This window comes from Octopus sinensis, linkage group LG30 (genome assembly GCF_006345805.1).
Source record: "Octopus sinensis linkage group LG30, ASM634580v1, whole genome shotgun sequence".
Taxonomy (NCBI): Eukaryota; Metazoa; Mollusca; class Cephalopoda; order Octopoda; family Octopodidae; genus Octopus; species Octopus sinensis.
The window spans coordinates 13,076,180-13,095,503 of NC_043026.1; the positions used below are offsets into that span (position 1 = coordinate 13,076,180).

The window sequence follows — 19,324 nt, forward strand, 5'->3', positions numbered from 1 at the left end:
TGAATGGTTTCTCCCCAGTGTGACTACGTGTGTGTAGAACAAGATCAGAATTGTAAATAAAAGATTTTCCGCATACTTCACAGCTGAACGGTCTCTCTCCACTATGGACTTTTTTGTGAGTTGTTAGCCCACTTTTAGAAACAAATGATTTTGGACATATTTCACACTTGAATGGTTTTTCCTCGGTGTGACAAAGAGAATGTACCACAAGATGAGAATTCTTAGTAAATGATTTCCGACATATTTCACAGCTGAATGGTTTCTCCCCAGTATGGATTTTCGTGTGAGTTGTAAGTACATTTTTCCAGGCAAAAGATTTACCACATATTTCACACTTGAATGGTTTTTCTCCAGTGTGAGTAGGCATGTGTACTGCAAGGTTAGGATTGCTTATAAATGATTTACCACAGATTTCACACTTGAATGGTTTCTCCCCAGTGTGACGACGTGTGTGTACTGAAAGTTCAGAATTTCTAAGATATGATTTCCCACAGATCTCACAACTGAAGGGTTTCTCATCAGAGTGGATCCTTTTATGTCTGTTTAAGACACTGTTACAGACAAATGATTTTGTACATATTTCACACTTGAATGGTTTTTCCCCAGTGTGACGACGTGTGTGTATTGCAAGATGAGAATTGCAAAGAAACGATTTTCCACAGATCTCACAATGGAACAGTCTTGCTCCAGTGTGTATCCGTTTGTGTTTCGTTAAAGACATCTCAGAGACAAAATTCTTTCCCACATATTTCACAATTATAGCTTTTTCCTTATTGTGTATTTCTTTGTGTTTAAAGACTTCTTGCTCCGAAGGAATGTCTTCCTACAAACATCACATTTATATTCGGTGATATTTCCCTGTCTCGATCTTTCTTAGTAAATACTTCACCATAACAGTTTTCTCATCCCCGTCTGTCTCTCTATCTGTATCTGTATCGTTCAAAACATTGTTCCAAGTGATCAACGTTCCCATATTATTCTTGAGCAATTCTTAAAAAGCTGACAAACGTCTGTGAGTTAATTTATTGTGGTTCAATTTCTTGTCTTAGATATCACAGTCCTCCGTTTACAAGTGTGCAACAGATGCAATGTAGATGTATTTCCTACTCACCAGTAGAATGTTTGTTATAAAGTCCAAATGAAAAGTGAAGAAGGTTGAAGAAAGTTCGCTGATTGATTTGTTGTTCATTAAAAGCCATTTCCTCCTTTTCTGTAAAATAGGGGAAAACCAATTAACGATTTAAAGCTGTGATGAAACGAAATATTTAATCATGAAGGTGATGGAACACCGACCCTCAAACTTGTTCGTTGCCCTGTCTTATCCACAAACATTAACGTTCACCTAATCATGAGATAATTACAATATATAATATAATTAGCTCAAATTATTAGAATCACAAAAGCACATTTTCCCCCACGTTTGAATGACAGCGGTGACAAAAATAAAAATCCCCACTCAAAAATGAAAATCGGGTTAGAATATAGTTTTCAAGTAGCAATGACTACTTTTGGGATATTATATGAATGTGTTCAAGGGGAACTGCTGGCTTGAAGGGTGTCGCGGAAAGGGCTGGTTGCCGGTCCAATCTTCCGAGGTTCCCAGAATAGAGAGGGAGAGGAAAGAAGAAATGGAAATGAGGAATATTTACATGGAAAAAAAGGTCCGTTGTGAAATGGGGCGTTGTTCTTTTTCGCTAAATGACTTTCTACAAATTCTTCATCTCGTCGAGTCAAACATAAAGAAGTCGGGTATATTTTTTTGCTGTTGGTTGTACATTCTTCAAAATAACATATGCAGGAAACCTACGATAAAATACGTTCCAACCGCGACTTGTTTTGTTAGGATTTAAAAAATATAATTACGACTACCTTTATGCCTTTGTTAAAGCAGAAAGGGAGAATTTGAAGGAGGTGTGGTTGTTGTTTCTAGAAAATCGGAAGACCACGAAGAGACCCGCTCCTTTGTACGTTATAGCTTTTGTGTTGTTCAATACAATTAAAGATGAAAATTATTATAATTGAAGGTGTACCTGGCTGTTATATTATTGGGAACTTTTAACATATGTCACCGGTATGATTGAAACGAAAGAAGCATTTATTAACGACACCGTCTGCTGTGTTTGGTTTTAATTAGTGTAATTATATCATATGTGGTAATTACCTCATGTTAAGGTGCACGTTAATGTTTATGGACAACACAGGGCGACCTACGTGTTTGAGGGTCGGTGTTCCATCTCCTCCGTCGTTAATTATTTCATTTGATCACAGCTTTGCATCGTTAATTGGTTTTTCCCTATTTTACAGAAAAGGGGGAAATGACTTTTAATTAACAACAATTCGGTCAATGAACTTTCTTCAGCCTTCTCCACACTTCATTTGGACTTTATACCAAACATTCTACTGGTGAGTAGAAAATATATCTACGTTATGTCTGTTCCACACTTGTAAACAAAGATCTGTGATGTCTGAGACAAGGAATTGAACCACAATAGATTAACTCACAGACGTCTGTCAGCTTTTTTTTTTTTAAAGAATTGCTCAAGAATTAACATGGAGAACGTTGATGATTTGGACACTTCAAGCACAACTGTTTTTAGCAATATAGATACAGTTAGTGGAACAGACCGACATCAGAAAGCCGCTGACAAAAACATTCCTGAATATCGCTGTGAGATTTGTAGAAAGACATTCTCTTCAGAAGATGAAGTCGTCACACACAAAGAAATACACAAGAAGGAAAAACTGTTCCATTGTGATATCTGTGGGAAAGCTTTCACCCGGAATTCTCATGTTGTAGTTCACAAACGTAGTCACACGGGAGAAAAACCATTCCATTGCGAAATATGTGAGAAGTCTTTTGTTTCTAATAGCGTCCTAGCAACACACAAACGGATCCACACGGGAGAGAAACCCTATCATTGTGAAATCTGCGGGAAATCTTTTGTCTCAAATAGTGATTTAACGATCCACAAACGGATCCATAGTGGGGAAAAGCCGTATCACTGTGAAATCTGTGGGAAAAGATTTGTTAATAATAGTAATTTAACGACGCACAGAAGTATTCACGTTGGGGAATCGCCCTATTATTGTGAAATATGTAGGAAATATTTCGTGAAGAGTAGTAATTTAACGAGACATAAACGAATTCACTCTGGAGAAAAACCGTTCCACTGTGACATATGTGAGAAATCTTTCTCTGATAAATCTAGTCTTGCGTTCCATGAAAGACAACACTCTGGAGAAAAACCATATCGTTGTGAAATTTGTTCAAAATCGTTCTCTCAGAAATCTAGGCTTGTAGTTCATGAAAGACTACACACAGGAATAAAACCTTATCATTGTCAAATATGTGAAAAATATTTTGTCTCAAATATTGGTCTCAAAAAACACTTAAGAATACACACGGGGGTAAACCCTTTCAGCTGCGAAATATGTGGAAAGTCTTTCACGCAAAATTCTAGTCTTCAAATACACAAGCTTAATCACATAGGAGAAAAACCTTTTCATTGTGATATATGTGGGAAGTCTTTCAGTCAAAATTCTAGCCTTCATATCCACAAACGTAGTCACACTGGGGTAAAGCCTTATCGCTGTGACATATGTGGGAAGTCTTTCACGCAAAATTCTAGCCTTCATATCCACAAACGTAGTCACACGGGAGAGAAACCTTACCATTGCGAAATCTGTGGGACATGGTTTGTGTCTAGCAGTGACTTAACAAGGCACATACGGATCCACACGGGGGAAAAACCTTTTCACTGTGAAGTCTGTGGAAAATCCTTTTCTCAGAGTTCTAGTGTTGTTATCCACAAACGAAGCCACACGGGACGAAAGACATTATTATCGTAAAAAATGGAGGAAATTGTTTGTCAGGTGTAGCAAAATGGCAAAACACAAAAGGGTTCACCCTGGATGGAAACATTTTCAGTTGTAAAACATAATAAATGCATTTTTTTTTGAGAACATTTTATGATAATGAAATTGTGTTAGAAATCATTTTCTTTATCTGAAATAAGATCTGTTCACCGTTCTGTTTTGTAGAGGCACATGGCCTAGCGGTTAGAGCAGCGGACTCGCGGTCGAGGGATCACGGGTTCGAATCTCAGACCAGACGATGTGTGTGTGTTTATGAGCGAAACACCTAAGCTCCACGCGGCTCCGGCAGAAGGTAATGGCGAAACCTCTGCTGACTCTTTCGCCACAACTTTCTTCCACTCTTTCCTCCTGCTTCTTGCAGCTCACCTGCGACTGACCGGCGTCCCGTCCAGGTGGGGAACCTATACGCCAAGGAAACCGGGAAACCGGCCCTTATGAGCCAGGAATGGCTCGAGAAGGTACTTAGAGGATTTTTATTTCAAATATTCACAAAATTTTTACAAAATATTTAAATTGACAAAAAAAAATATTTCATCACAAATTTCAATATATATAAATATATATATATATATATATATATATATATATATATATATAATAAATAAATGGAGTTGAACAAAGACGTTTATTATACTCTCTTTACATTCGACACATGTTTCGAAGACAACATGGTTTTATTCCAAATTGTTTTCAGAGTTGGTTTTCTATTTTCTTTTCTTTTTTTTTTATTACAAGTGAAAAAACCAACGGTAAAATACGTTCCTCCCGTAACCATTTTATTCGGATGTCTTTTCATTTTCGTGTTTATTTACAAGTGCCCTATAAAACACCTCCTTGCCTTTATCAAGACAGAATCGTATGATTTGAAGGAGACTTGGCTGTTATTTCTAGAAGATCGAAAGACCACACAGAGACCCACTCCTTCGTAAGTAACTGTATTCGTGCAGCGTGATGATACTGGATACAAGTAAAAGAAATTTCTCTCTGTGCTATAATATATTGAGAACTTATAAACGTACGTCACCGGTTTCATCGAAACAAGGGAAATAATTATTAACGACACCGTATAACCGTGTTTTCTGGTTAATTGATCTGATCTAATTATGTCATGTCTTGTAATTATCTCGGTAATGTTTGTGGATAAGATAGGGCGACGGACATATTTCAGGGACGGTGCCCCTTCATGGCTTTAGATCGTTCATTGACCCGCCTGATTTCCTCTCGAAAGAAGGTAAGAATCGTTTTCTCATTGTAGTTGCAATTGCGAGGCTGAAAGGGTTAGGGTCGGGCAATTTCATCTCTGGCCCTGAATTGGTGAATTACTTCACCTTTCACCTTCAAAGGAAAATAGGGCGATCCTTCGGTACAGGTACCGTAAGTACAGGAAGTGGCTTTGTTTACATATCTGAAGATAACAGAAACCCTTTTCTCCCCACCCCTAACCCTAACCCCCCCATATATATATATATATATATATATATATATATATATATATATATAAACACTTTCTTGAAATGTATACGGTACTTTCGGTACCTATACCGAAGGATCGCCTTATTTGCTCTTTTACTTGTTTCAGTAATTTATTATGTTATAGTATTGCTCTTTTACTCTTTTACTTGTTTCAGTCATCTGACTGCGGCCATGCTGGAGCACCGCCTTTAATCGAGCAACTCGACCCCGGGACTTATTCTTTTGTAAGCCCAGTACTTATTCTATCGGTCTCTTTTGCCGAACCGCTAAGTGACAGGGACGTAAACACACCAGCATCGGTTGTCAAGCAATGCTAGTGGGGACAAACACACACACACATATATATATATATACATATATACGACGGGCTTCTTTGAGTTTCTGTCTACAAAATCCACACATAAGGCTCTGGTCGGCCCGAGGCTATAGCAGAAGACACTTGCCCAAGGTGCCACGCAGTGGGACTGAACCCGGAGCCATGTGGCTGGTAAGCAAGCTACTTACCACACAATATATAAAAAAACACTTTCTTGAAATGTATCCGGTACTTTCGGTACCTATACCGAAGTTACGCCGAAAATAGGGCTAGAGAGAAAATGCCTGAATGTGAAAATGTTTGAAGATCGATGGAAGAATGTAGCACGGATGTTGCGTGTGGATGGAACCTCATGAATGCGACACAGGATGTAACTCGGGTATCAGTGGCGAGGCGGGACTCGTGGGGTCCGAATTAACCCTCCATCCGTAATCTCTTCTAGTCTGTCTTATCGTTCGATTTCATTATATTTTCGTATTTGTGTGAAATTTTTAATGTCATCTTTTTGTATAATCATTCGTTCATCTGACCCCAAAATCAGATTGTATTGGCCCCTTGTGGGTAATAAAAAAAAAATCTGGCTTTAGATCATTAATTGGTTGTTCCCTATTTTACAGGACAGGGGAAATGACCTAATCAACAGTGACTTAATCAAGGAACTTTCCTCATCCGTCTTCACTTTTCAAATTCGCAGACATTTGTCAGCTTTTTAAGAATTGCTCAGAAATTAATATGGAGAACGTTAATCATTTGGACATTTTTACCACAACTGTTTTTAACAATATGGATAAAGTTAGAATGAAGGTCGGAGGTGAGAAAGATGAAGACAAAAATGTTCCTGAATATCACAGCGAGATTTGTCGGAAGGCATTCCCTCTCGAACGCAAAGACTTCACACACAAAGAAGTACATAGTAAGGAAAACTTGTTTCATTGTGAAATATGTGAGAAACCCTTTCTTAGAAACACCAGTCTTGTGGATCACGAATGTAGTCACGTCGGTGAAAAGTGTTTTGACTGTGAAATTTGTGAGAAACCCTTTCTTAGAAACACCAGTCTTGTGGATCATGAATGTAGTCACGTCGGTGAAAAACGTTTTGACTGTGAAATTTGTGAGAAACCCTTTCTTAGAAACACCAGTCTTGTGGATCACGAACGTAGTCACGTCGGTGAAAAACGTTTTGACTGTGAAATTTGTGAGAAACCCTTTCTTAGAAACACCAGTCTTGTGGATCACGAACGTAGTCACGTCGGTGAAAAACGTTTTGACTGTGAAATTTGTGAGAAACCCTTTCTTAGAAACACCAGTCTTGTGGATCACGAATGTAGTCACGTCGGTGAAAAGTGTTTTGACTGTGAAATTTGTGAGAAACCCTTTCTTAGAAACACCAGTCTTGTGGATCACGAACGTAGTCACGTCGGTGAAAAACGTTTTGACTGTGAAATTTGTGAGAAACCCTTTCTTAGAAACACCAGTCTTGTGGATCACGAATGTAGTCACGTCGGTGAAAAACGTTTTGACTGTGCAATTTGTGAGAAACCCTTTCTTAGAAACACCAGTCTTGTGGATCACGAATGTAGTCACGTCGGTGAAAAACGTTTTGACTGTGCAATTTGTGAGAAACCCTTTCTTAGAAACACCAGTCTTGTGGATCACGAATGTAGTCACGTCGGTGAAAAGCGTTTTGACTGTGCAATTTGTGAGAAACCCTTTCTTAGAAACACCAGTCTTGTGGATCACGAATGTAGTCACGTCGGTGAAAAACGTTTTGACTGTGAAATTTGTGAGAAATCTTGTGCTCGGGATGCTTATCTTGTTCACAGCCGTTGTCACACCGGAAGAAAATCATCCCAGTGCGAAAAGTGTGACAAATCTTTTGACCCAAACAGAGATTTAACAACAACGCACGTGAAAATATGCAATGAAGAAAAGCTATTCCAATGTGAAATATGCGAAAAAATTTTTGGCTCTAGTAGCATCCTGGCAACGCACATACGAATACACACTGGTGAAAAACCGTTCCATTGTGAAATCTGTGGGAAATGTTTTGCTTATAAGCAACAACTTACGACACACAGTAGTCTACACACTGGGGAAAAACCTGAATGTGAAATATGTGGCAAATCTTTCTCTCGAAATGCTTATCTTATTGTTCATAAACGAAGCCACACCGGAGAAAGACCATTCCGATGTGAAATGTGTGAGAAATCTTTTGTTTCCAGTAGTTTGTTAACAACACACAAAAGGGTACACACTGGGGAAAAGCCATTCCGATGTGAAGTATGTGAGAAATTTTTTGGTTCTTGTAGCGTCCTATCAAGACATAGAAAAGTACACAGTGGGGAAAAACCGTTTAGATGTGAAATCTGTGGGAAAGGTTTTGCCTATAATTGTGACTTAAACAGACACGTAAGAGTCCATACAGGAGAGAGACCATTCCATTGTGAAACTTGTGGTAAATCTTTCTCTGACAATTCTAGTCTTGCAAGCCACAGAAGTATGCACACCGGGATAAAACAGAATAACTGTGAGACATGTGGTAAATCTTTTCTTCATAAATCTCATCTTACAGTTCACAGACGCAGTCATACGGGAGAAAAGCCATTCCGGTGTGAGACATGTGGGAATTCTTTTGCTTCCGGTTACGTCCTGACGCAACACAAACGGACCCATACGGGAGAAAGACCATTCCATTGTGAGACATGTGGCAAATCATTCACTCAGAATTCTCATCTAATTGAGCACAAACGTCGACACACGGGAGAAAAACCATTCCAATGTGAAGTATGTGAGAAATATTTTGTGTCTTCTAGTAAATTAAAGAATCACAAAAGGATTCATTCTTGAATAAAAATTTTGGACTGTGAAATATGTAAATCCTTTCCCTTGGAAAACACTTTGTTTTATTTGTCATTTTATTTCTTATCGCCCGGCGTTGCTCGGGTTTGTAAGGGAAAAACTATATAAGCATTTTTAGAGAGTTATAGCCAAAAAATAGCAAAAAAAATGCATTATTAAAAATGAAAAAAAAATGATGGTAACTTTTTTTTTTAAATCGTTGACTCATCGTAGACATTTTAGAGAGTTACTTCCCTTATATAATAGCGAAAAAATGCATTAAAATGGAAAAAAATTATGGTAAATTTTTTTTAAATCGTAGACTCATCGTAGACGCGCGCTAATACCCAGAAGTTATAGCCAAAAAAGCCAAAAAATGCATTAAAAATGGAAAAGAAATGATGGTAAATTTTTAAAAAATTGTTGACTCATCATAGACATTTTTAGAGAGTTACTTCCCTTATATAATAGCGAAAAAAATGCATTAAAATGGAAAAAAATTATGGTAAATTTTTTTTGAAATCGTAGACTCATCGTAGACGCGCGCTAATACCCAGAAGTTATAGCCAAAAAAGCAAAAAAGTGCATTAAATGGAAAAAAAAAAAATGGTAAATTTTTAAAAAATTGTTGACTCATCATAGACATTTTTAGAGAGTTACTTCCTTATATAATAGCGAAAAAAATGCATAAATGGAAAAAAAAAAAAAATGATGGTAAATTTTTTTTAGATCGTAGACTCATCGTAGATGTGTGCTAATACCCAGAAGGGCTCGATATGAATCACGACTATAAGATACCCGCTTTTGGTTAAACTGCACCGCAAAATGTGGGAGTAGTTAGGAATCTAAATCGTAAGAGACAGACACACAACTTGACTTTTATATATAAAGATATAAAATATTTATGTATTTTGAAATTAAAATCTTCTAACTACAATTTTTGTTAGATTATATTTTTTAGTCACTTGATGTGTTTTTTTCCAGAAACAATTCACCACAGAAAACATTTTATTAAAGTGTGACCACCCCCTTGCATTCTCTACTCATTTACTACCAAACAAGTCACTGCCCTTATCAGTTCCCTTCAAATCCAAGTTGTGGTGGGGAGTGTACTTCACAGAAACTCTGCCAGATCAAGATTGGAGTCTGGTGCAGCCATCTGGATCGCCAGTCCTCAGTCAAGTCATCCAACCCATGCTAGCATGGAAGGCAGACGTTAAACGATGATGATACATATATATATATATATATATATTTACACCGGAGTAAACACATAAATGTGAAACAAGGTGGAAAAAAGAGTACTCGAATACCAGTGGTAGAGTAATATGCTTTATTTAACCCTTTAGCATTTAAACCGGCCATATCCGCCCAACAGTATTCTGCCTGTTTTATGTTCAAACTAGCCAGATCTGGTCTCTCACACCAACCCTACAATATCGTTTTAAAAATCAACAGCTACCTCATCAAAATCTCATAGCTACAAGATAATGCATGATTAGTTCCAAATAATGTGGATAAAAAAGCATTCATTTTGGCAGAATAATGTGAACAGTAAAGGGTTAAAGCAGCAGAAAATTCAACAAAACCTGTTACTCTGAGTTTCCCGTTGCCGTTCATCGGACAGTTTTTGCTAGAAAAAACTGTCTTATCTGTGATATCTAAGACAAGAAGAAACTTTTTTCTAGCAAAACTGTCCGACGAACGGCAACGGGAAAAACAGTAGTAACGGTTTGTTGAATTTTCTGCTGCTTTAAATAAGTATATATATTTACATTTACATATATAAATATATGTATACTACATATATATATATATGTATACACATACATATAGATATCTACATACATATATATATATATATGTATACACATATACATATAGATATATAGATATATATATATATGTATACACATATACATATAGATATATAGATATATATATATATGCATACATATACATATAGATATATACATATAGATATATATACATATATATATATATATATATATATATTATATATACACACACACACACACTTACATATACCTCGGGCAAGGGTCTTCAGCAATAGCCTCAGCCCGACCAAAGCCTTGTGAGTGTATTTGGTACACGGAAACTGAGAGAAGCTCTTCACACACACCAATATATATATATTTGAGACACCTGCAAAAGAAGAAATAAAGATAGACTTTTTTTCTATTCCAAAGGAAAACGATTTTTTTCAAACAAATATGCAACCAAAGAGTTTAATGTACCAGTAATGATAAGGCTGTTAAGACTGCGTGCGCAACAGCTGATGTACTTATGCATACAAATGCACGTTCCCATGGCTTTATCGATCGCATTCTCACCTGAAATCGATTTTTGTAATTTCTTCAAGACTCATACACGCCCTGATACCGTCGGTATCTACATATCAAATTTGAATGCAATCGGATGGAGGATGCCAGAGATCCTAGAAGACACACAGACAGACAGAACGGATTTTATATAATAGATAATTATAACAATAATACACATATATACATTTCTGGGATCTTTTCGGTTTGAACGGCAGTTTTTAAAAATAATTTCCACGTAACTAAACACTTTTAAACTTCTTGCACATCACATTTGATGATTTTTCTGGGGTCGATATATTCAACTAAAAATGGCCGCAGTCTAATGACTGAAACAAGTAAAAGGTGGAAAAACGAAAAAAAACCCGCAAAAATGATTGGAAAATATAACTGTGGGGTTTATGTCTACTTTCACACTTTAACTGTGGGTCTTTTGTCCGTGGGCCTTGTTTTCGGAAAATATAACTGTGGGGTTTATGTCTACTTTCACACTTTAACTGTGGGTCTTTTGTCCGTGGGCCTTTTTTTTTTTCAATGTCCTACACTCAATTATTTTCTGAATCCATTTTTCATCCATTGAAATCCTTACTCAAATTAGCTCAGTACTTGCATACAATCATTGTGTTTTTTTTCCTTCTTTTTTGCCCCTTTCGTTTGTTTGTCCACGCTAAGATGAGTTAAATCATTGGTTTTTAATTGGGGATCCACAGCAGTAATCATAAAAATTTTGCTTCAGACGTATTTATGGTAAGAAACAGGTATGAGGTTTCATCATCATCATCATCGTTTAGCGTCCGCTTTCCATGCTAGCATGGGTTGGACGGTTCTACTGGGGTCTGGGAAGCCAGAAGGCTGCATCAGGCCCAGTCAAATCTGGCAGTGTTTCTACGGCTGGATGCCCTTCCTAACGCCAACCACTCCGTGAGTGTAGTGGGTGATTTTTACGTGCCACCCGCACAGGTGCCAGACAGAGCTGGCAAATGGACACGAACGGATGGTGGTTTTTACGTGCCAACGGCACGAGGGCAAGGCGAGGCTGGCATGGCCACGAACGGATGGTGCTTTTACGTGCCACCGGCATGAGGCCAGTCGGGCGGCGCGTGGCAACGGTCGCGAAAGGAAGGTTCTCTACATGGCCACCGGCAGGTACCACATCTGGCAATTTCCATTGATCGATTTCGATTCTGATCCTGATGTTTGTTCAACATTTTACATAGTTCAACCTATACACGTTAATGTGTAAAAAACAGAATAGAAATTTTGAAAGAAGTATCTATAAAATTAGCTTTTCAACAGCAAATGGCTGTGGAGGCCACAAAAATAAAATAGTAATCAAAAAGGTCCATTGAAAAGAAATGCTTGAGAACCCCTCATCATCATCATCATTGTTCGACCGTGGTTGAGACAATGGAATTTACCATGCTACACCAGACTTCACGGTCCATCATGGCATTACAGAGGTCCTGTTGCTGGATGCTTGTATCCCTGGAGATTACACATCAGGGTAGGAGAGTGTGCGCCCTCTGGTTTGTGAGTAGATGGCTTCCAGAGGAGAAGAGTAGAAATACCTCGTTTTCAGCTCTACAACAATGTCCAAAAATGGACTCTCCTACCTTTCACAAGAGATGACACAGGTGGTAGTTTCCCATATATTTGCATTTTGGTTGGATGAGGCTTCCACGAGAGATTTTGAGCTCTGATAAGGAGGCGAGTGTAGGTTCCATCCAACCGCCCTCAAAGCTTCTTGATAACGTCCAGGTTTCTGAGCATATAGTAGATTGGTTTGACTGGTATTGCGAGCAGATGGCTTCCAGAGGAGAAGAGTAGAAATTACCTCTTTTTCAGCTCTACAACAATGTCCAGCAAACTGGACTCTCCTACCTTTCACAAGAGATGACACAGGTTGTAGTTTCCCATATATTTGCATTTTGGTTGGATGGCCTTCCAGAGAGATTTTGAGCTCTGATAAGGAGGCGAGTGTAGGTTCCATCCAACCCGCCTCTCAAGCTTCTTTGATAACGTCCAGGTTTCTGAGCCATATAGTAGATTGTTTGACTGGTATTGCGAGCAGATGGCTTCCAGAGGAGAAGAGGAGAAATTACTCTTTTTCAGCTCTACAACAATGTCCAGCAAACTGGACTCTCCTACCTTTCACAAGAGATGACACAGGTTGTAGTTTCCCATATATTTGCATTTTGGTTGGATGGCGCTTCCACGAGAGATTTTGAGCTCTCATAAGGAGGCAAGTGTAGGTTCCATCCAACCACCTCTCAAGCTTCTTTGAACCCCTAGGTTAGACGAATATCGTATTAGGGTCATTGCGTGACATCCAGTTGATAACTCTTGCCCTTGTTATTCAATTAAGGGATCCCTTATTTTACACGCCTTTCGTAGTGGATCATCCAAGTGGATGGTTTGTTGATAGAAGAGGCAACAACCCTGCTCACTGTAAGCGACTTTCATAACGTTTAAATGTAAACGTACAAACACAAACTTTCGTTTCTGTTTAATATTTTTATCTTCAAGTTCTTACGGTTGAGTCAAGCCCGACCAATGCCTTGTGAGTGGATTGGTAGACAGAAACTGAAAGAAGCCTTGTAGTATATATGTATATATATGTAGGTTTGTGTTCTGTGTTTGTCTCCTTGCATTACTTGACAACCGATGCTGGCCGATGTGTTTATGTCCCCGTCACTTAGCGGTTCAGCAAAGAGAACCGATAGAATAAGTACTGGGCTTACAAAGAATAAGTCCCGGGGTCGATTTGCTCGACTAAAGGCGGTGCTCCAGCATGGCCGCAGTCAAATGACTGAAACAAGTAAAAGAGAATAAAGAGTATTTTATGATTGCATCGGGGGAATCTATTTTCCAGTTAAGACAGAATCGTGTGATTTGAAGGAGACTTGGCTGTCATTTCTGCAAGATCTAAAGACCACGCAGAGACTCTTTCCTTCGTACCTAATGATTATTGTGCTTAGCGATGTTGGATACAATTAGATTTGTAAATTAATATAATTGAAGTTATTTCTGCTTTATATTATGTTGGGGATTTTCAATATATGTCACCGGTTTCATTCAAACGGAAGAAAATTTATCAACAACATCGTCTACTGTGTTTGTTTCTTGAATTATTTGAGCTAAATCTAATTATATCGTATGTAGTAATTATCTCAAATTAAGGTGAACGTTAATATTTGTGGATAAGACGAACAAGTTTGATGGTCGTGATTAAGTATTTAATTTAATCACATTTTTACATCGTTAATTGGTTTTTCCCTAATTTACAGAAAAGGAAGAAATGGCTTTTAATTAACAACAAATCGGTCAATGAATTTTTCTCAGCCTTCTTCACTTTTCATTTGGACTTTATATCAAACATTCTACTGGTGAGTAGGAAATACATCTACATTGCATCTGTTCCACACTTGTAAACGGAGGACTGTGATATCTAAGACAAGAAATTGAACCATAACAGATTAACGCACGGACGTTTGTCTACTTTTTAAGAATTCCTCAAGAATTCATATGGAGAACGTTGATCAGTTGGACATTTCAAACACAACTGTTTTTAAGAACGGAGATGCAGTTGAAGAGACAGAGAGAGATGAGGAAGCTGAAGACAAAAGTGTTGGTGAATTTCGCTGTGAGATTTGTAGGAAGAAATTCTCTTCAGAAGATGAAGTCTTCTCGCATGAAGAAATACACAAGAAGAAGAAACGGTTCCGTTGTGAAATCTGTGGGAAATCATTTAGTGCTAAAGCTTATCTTTTGATTCACAAACGTAGTCATACAGGAGAAAAACCAATCCATGGGAAATGTTTTGTTTCCAACGGAGATTTAAAAAGACACAAAAGGATGCACTCGGGCGCAAAACCTTACAGCTGTGAAGTATGTGGGAAAATTTTCAGTCAAAATTCTAATCTTGTTGTTCATAAACGGAGTCACACAGGAGAAAAACCATTCGAGTGTGAAATTTGTGGGAAATCTTTTGTTTCCAACGGAGATTTAAAAAGACACAGAAAAATCCACACGGGGGAAAAACCGTTCCACTGTGAAGTATGTGGGAAAACTTTCAGTCAAAATTCAAATCTTGTTGTTCATAAACGGAGTCACACAGGAGAAAAACCATTCGAGTGTGAAATATGTGATAAATCTTTTGTTTCTAGTACTGTCCTAACAACACACAGGCGAATACATACGGGTGAGAAACCTTATCATTGTGGGATGTGTATGAAATCGTTCACCGATCATTCCAGTCTTGTATTCCACGAACGACAACACACGGGGGAGAAGCCTTATCCTTGTGAGATATGTGGGACCCTGTTTATGTGTAGCAGTGACTTAACAAAACACATAAGAGTTCACACGGGAGAAAAGCTTTTCCACTGTGGAATATGCGGAAAATCTTTTACTCATAATTCTAGCCTGGTTAGCCACAAACGAAGTCACATCACAGGTCGGAAAAGCTTGTTGTGAAATGCACTGGAAGTCTTTTGTCTATTGTAATAACTCATCATCGTCATTTAACGTCGCTTTTTCTATGCTGGCATGGGTTGGATGGTTTGACAAGCGGCGAGCTGGCAGAGTGGTTAGCACGCCGGGCAAAATGCTTAGCGGTATTTCGTCTGCCGTTACGTTCTGAGTTCAAGTTCCGCCGAGGGCGACTTTACCTGTCATCCTTTCGGGGTCGATAAATTAAGTACCAGTTATGCACTGGTGTCGATGTAATCAATTTAATCCGTTTGTCCCCTCTGTGTTTATCTCCTTGTGGGTAGTAAAGAAATAGGTATTTCGTCTGTCTTTATGTTCTGAGTTCAAATTCCGCCGAGGGCGACTTTACCTTTCATCCTTTCGGGGTCGATAAATTAAGTACCAGTTATGCACTGGTGTCGATGTAATCAATTTAATCCGTTTGTCCCCTCTGGTTTATCTCCTTGTGGGTAGTAAGAAATAGGTATTTCGTCTGTCTTTATGTTCTGAGTTCAAATTCCGCCGAGGGCGACTTTACCTTTCATCCTTTCGGGGTCGATAAATTAAGTACCAGTTATGCACTGATTTCGATATAATCGACTTAATCCGTCTGTCTGTCCTTGTTTGTCCTCTCTGTGTTTAGCCCTTTGTGGGTAATAAAGAAATAGGTTTGACAGGAGCTGGCAAGTCAGAAGACTCATGTCTGTTTGACAAGACTTCTATGGCTGGATGCCCTTCCTAATCCCAACCAACTTACAGAGGGTTGCTTTTTACATGGCATCAGCAGCAGTAACTTGCAGGACAAGACCCCCCCCCATTGACTGTAGGAGTGTTGTATTGAGGGACAGATAAGGTATTCTACATTAAAAAATATATTCTAAAACAGTGCTTTTCACTTCTAAATATATTCTAAAACAGTGCTTTTCAAACTTTTTGCTGGAGCGGAACCCCAAGGAAACATTGCACTGGCTCGAGGAACCCCTGTGCAATAATTTAATTGTCTTATGCACACATATCTGCACAGGAGAATTAAAAATTACTGCCGATTTTAGCAGTTTTGTAACTTCTTGCGGAACCCCTGGACTATACTGGCGGAACCCTAAGGTTCCACGGAACCCTGGTTGAAAACCACTGATATATATATATATGACAAAAGAAGTCTCTACAGGATTCGATGAAGCCATATATTGCACATTTTATTTATATATATATATATATATATAAACATGTGTATATTTAAAACACTATACAATATATATATATCAGTGCTTTTCAAACTTTTTGCTGGAGTGGAACCCCAAGGAAACATTCCACTGGCTCGAGGAACCCATGTGCAATAATTTAATTGTCTTATGCACTCATATCTGCACAGGAGAATTAAAAATTACTGCCGATTTTAGCAGTTTTGTAACTTCTTGCGGAACCCCTGGACTGTACTGGCGGAACCCTGGTTGAAAACCACTGCTCTAAAATTACAAGGCCCAACTACTTCTAACAGGCACAAACGGAATTCTGATCGAAGCACACCATTTAAACCCGTCATAACTTCTTTTTATTATTTTTTGATATTTTCGATTAAAACTCCGTGTGGACACAACTGAAAACCTGTAAAAAAAAATTAAGTAGCTATATCAAAACTGACCAATAATATTTATGTAATTTACCAAGGGCAAATGAAATGTCTGGAAAATAAAGATAACTTAAAACATTGTTCCATTTTTCGCATTTTAATTTTATTTTGGCAAATATTAAGTTTTTCTACTGTCCTCACCCCTATTTTATCCCAAATTTGTTTTATTTTTGCAATTATTTTTTTTTTGCCAACAGGCGCAGGAGTGGCTGTGTGGTAAGTAGTTGCTAACCAGCCACATGGTTCCGGGTTCAGTCCCACTGCGTGGCATCTTGGGCAAGTGTCTTCTGCTATAGCCCCAGGCCGACCAATGCCTTGTGAGTGGATTTGGTAGACGGAACTGAAAAAGTCTGTCGTATATATGTATATATAATATGGTGTGTGTGTTATGTCTGTGTTTGTCCCCCTAGCATTGCTTGACAACCGATGCTGGGTGTTTACGTCCCCGTCACTTAGCGGTTCGGCAAAAGAGACCGATAGAATAAGTACTGGGCTTACAAAGAATAAGTCCCGGGGTCGTGTTGCTCGACTAAAAAGGCGGTGCTCCAGCATGGCCGCAGTCAAATGACTGAAACAAGTAAAAGAGTAAAAGAGTAAAGAGAGTAGGCTACTGGTGAACTTGCTGCATATTATATCCGTTGTTATACTCATTACGAAGTGTTGTCTCACTCACAACACCTCTGTACATGACTTCAAACGGCTCTCACTCACACTCACACTCACACTCAAAAGTACGCAAACACACGTTAGTATTTATGTAAACACATCAACCCACGCTTGCAGCATGGTTACGTCCTATCACGTGACCCGAACTGACCAATGAAAATCCAATAAATCCACTTACCGTCCTCATTCCTCCATTAGACTTCTTCTATAATGTCGATCGCATTTTTCACGGTTTCATTTCTTTCCCCCTTTTTTCATTCAACAACTAATTAAATGGTAACACCCAGTTTAACGTTATTAGTTTCATACACGACTGACTTCTCTACAGTTCTCTATCAATTCCCACTGGCAGGGTATCTTTCAATTTAACGCTAGCACCAGCGACGACTAAAGGTATTTCTACACTTTGGTGCCCCACGAATTTGTTTTCGCGAAATGTTTTCAAATTTGTGTATTTGTAAATAACGCTTTGCAGAGATAATCTTTTGAGGTTGTAGATAACGTTTATGTTGATAATATTACGTCTGCCGTTACGTTCTGAGTTCGACTTTGCCTTTCATCCTTTCGGGATCGATGAATTAAGTATCAGTTACGCACTGGAGTCGATGTAATCGACTTAATCCCTTTGTCTGTCCTTGTTTGTCGCCTCTGTATTTAGCCCCTTGTTGGTAGTAAAGAAATAGGTATTTTGTCTGCCGTTACGTTCTGAGTTCAAATTCCGGCGAGGTCGACTTTGCCTTTCATCCTTTCGGAGTTGATTAAATAAGTACCAGTTATGCACTGGGGTCGATATAATCGACTTAATCCCTTTGTCTGTCCTTGTTTGTCCCGTCTGTGTTTAGCCCATTGTTGGTAGTAAAGAAATAGGTATTTCGTCTGCTGTTACGTTCTGAGTTCAAATTCCGCCGAGGTCGACTTTGCCTTTCATCCTTTCCGGGTCGATTAAATAAGTATCAGTTACGCACTAGGGTCGATGTAATCGACTTAATCCCTTTGTTTGTCCCCTCTATGTTTAGCCCCCTGTGGGCAATAAAAAAGTAAATATTAAAAAAGAATTGTATCTTGGATAAATTTTGTATGTTTTTTTTTGTCTCCTCTCCCCTAAATATTGACAATGTTAACATTTTTCATATCTTTCCCCTTCGATTTTTCTCTCTTAAACATCAACATTACGTAATCTACATTCTCGAAAGCGTATCTCTTGCATAGTGTCGTTTAAAAAATAAGTATTTAAAAAGGAAACGATGGGATCTTTTCGGTTTGAACGGCAGTTTTTAACAATTTCTAGATAACTAAAAAAAATTTAAACTTCGTATACCGGTAGAATGTGTTAAAACATCTTTTTCTCTTGGCTTTATTGAGAAAATTCTATAATTTGTAAGATATTTGTTGTTTTTTTTCTTCAATTTCTGCAATTTCAACCAATCAATTACGTCCATTGAGGTAAAAAAAATCATTCTGTGCCGTATGAATATGCCCCTCGTTTAAGAAACAGATTGGATTTATTTACATATCTGAAGACAAAAAGATACCCTTCCCCCACCCCTAACTCTAACCCTAACCCTAAAACAGATTGAAATGCAATAGATAGATACTAGGGTCATAATTATGGGTGACAATTATATGACACCGCTAGAAAACTGCCGTTCAAACCAAAAAGATCCAAACGAGTGTTTGGGAGAGTGAAGTATTTATTAAGTGTTATCAGAAATA

The 19,324-nt window shown here is 38.2% G+C and overlaps 6 protein-coding genes across 11 annotated transcripts in view; 4 read left to right on the forward strand and 2 right to left on the reverse strand.

Annotated features, from left to right (window-relative positions):
* Window positions 1-727, reverse strand: part of LOC115226483 (zinc finger protein 208-like) — a 74,850-nt gene extending 74,123 nt beyond the window's left edge. The window contains exon 1 of the mRNA XM_029797479.2: window positions 1-727. This exon is cut by the window's left edge and continues 401 nt beyond it. Coding sequence (XP_029653339.2) covers window positions 1-721 — 721 coding nt within the window. The 5' untranslated portion in view covers window positions 722-727.
* The window catches only part of LOC115226589 (zinc finger protein OZF-like), a 414,387-nt gene extending 412,727 nt beyond the window's left edge, over window positions 1-1,660 (reverse strand). The window contains exon 1 of the mRNA XM_029797600.2: window positions 1,020-1,660. The gene's annotated coding sequence lies outside the window, so the exon portion shown is untranslated. The remainder of the gene's footprint in view (window positions 1-1,019) is intronic.
* Window positions 1-8,561, forward strand: part of LOC115226645 (zinc finger protein 845-like) — a 364,992-nt gene extending 356,431 nt beyond the window's left edge. The window contains exons 1-2 of one of the 4 annotated variants that reach the window (XM_036515042.1): window positions 4,316-4,334; window positions 6,283-8,561. In XM_036515042.1, coding sequence (XP_036370935.1) covers window positions 6,398-8,512 — 2,115 coding nt within the window. In that variant the 5' untranslated portion in view covers window positions 4,316-4,334; window positions 6,283-6,397 and the 3' untranslated portion in view covers window positions 8,513-8,561. Of the gene's footprint in view, window positions 1-4,315; window positions 4,335-4,636; window positions 5,108-5,838; window positions 6,045-6,282 lie in introns of those variants that run through there. The other 3 variants (XM_029797657.2, XM_036515041.1, XM_036515043.1) reach the window with 3 other exon arrangements.
* The window catches only part of LOC115226646, a 45,048-nt gene that overhangs the window by 23,958 nt on the left and 1,766 nt on the right, over window positions 1-19,324 (forward strand). The window contains exon 1 of one of the 2 annotated variants that reach the window (XM_029797658.2): window positions 17,747-18,004. The exons of the other annotated variant lie outside the window; for it this stretch is intronic. The gene's annotated coding sequence lies outside the window, so the exon portion shown is untranslated. Of the gene's footprint in view, window positions 1-17,746; window positions 18,005-19,324 lie in introns of those variants that run through there. 2 annotated transcript variants of the gene reach the window in all.
* LOC115226487 (gastrula zinc finger protein XlCGF17.1-like) lies at window positions 1,779-15,470 on the forward strand. 2 transcript variants are annotated; one of them, XM_029797483.2, is made up of 2 exons: window positions 1,779-2,477; window positions 14,343-15,470. In XM_029797483.2, exon 2 carries the CDS (start codon window positions 14,371-14,373, stop codon window positions 15,319-15,321), a length of 951 nt encoding a protein of 316 aa, XP_029653343.1. In that variant the 5' UTR covers window positions 1,779-2,477; window positions 14,343-14,370; the 3' UTR covers window positions 15,322-15,470. The 2 variants fall into 2 exon arrangements, with proteins under 2 accessions (XP_029653343.1, XP_036370970.1); XM_036515077.1 differs by lacking the exon at window positions 1,779-2,477 and adding an exon at window positions 14,142-14,305.
* LOC115226641 (zinc finger protein 431-like) lies at window positions 2,477-4,146 on the forward strand. The gene has a single exon (XM_029797653.2). It carries the CDS (start codon window positions 2,551-2,553, stop codon window positions 3,847-3,849), a length of 1,299 nt encoding a protein of 432 aa, XP_029653513.1. The 5' UTR covers window positions 2,477-2,550; the 3' UTR covers window positions 3,850-4,146.

What these genes read in the sequence shown, in the direction of transcription:
- LOC115226641 (XM_029797653.2), top strand. Translation starts at nt 2,551, where the DNA reads ATGGAGAACGTTGATGATTTGGACACTTCAAGCACAACTGTTTTTAGC.
- LOC115226487 (XM_029797483.2), top strand. Translation starts at nt 14,371, where the DNA reads ATGGAGAACGTTGATCAGTTGGACATTTCAAACACAACTGTTTTTAAG.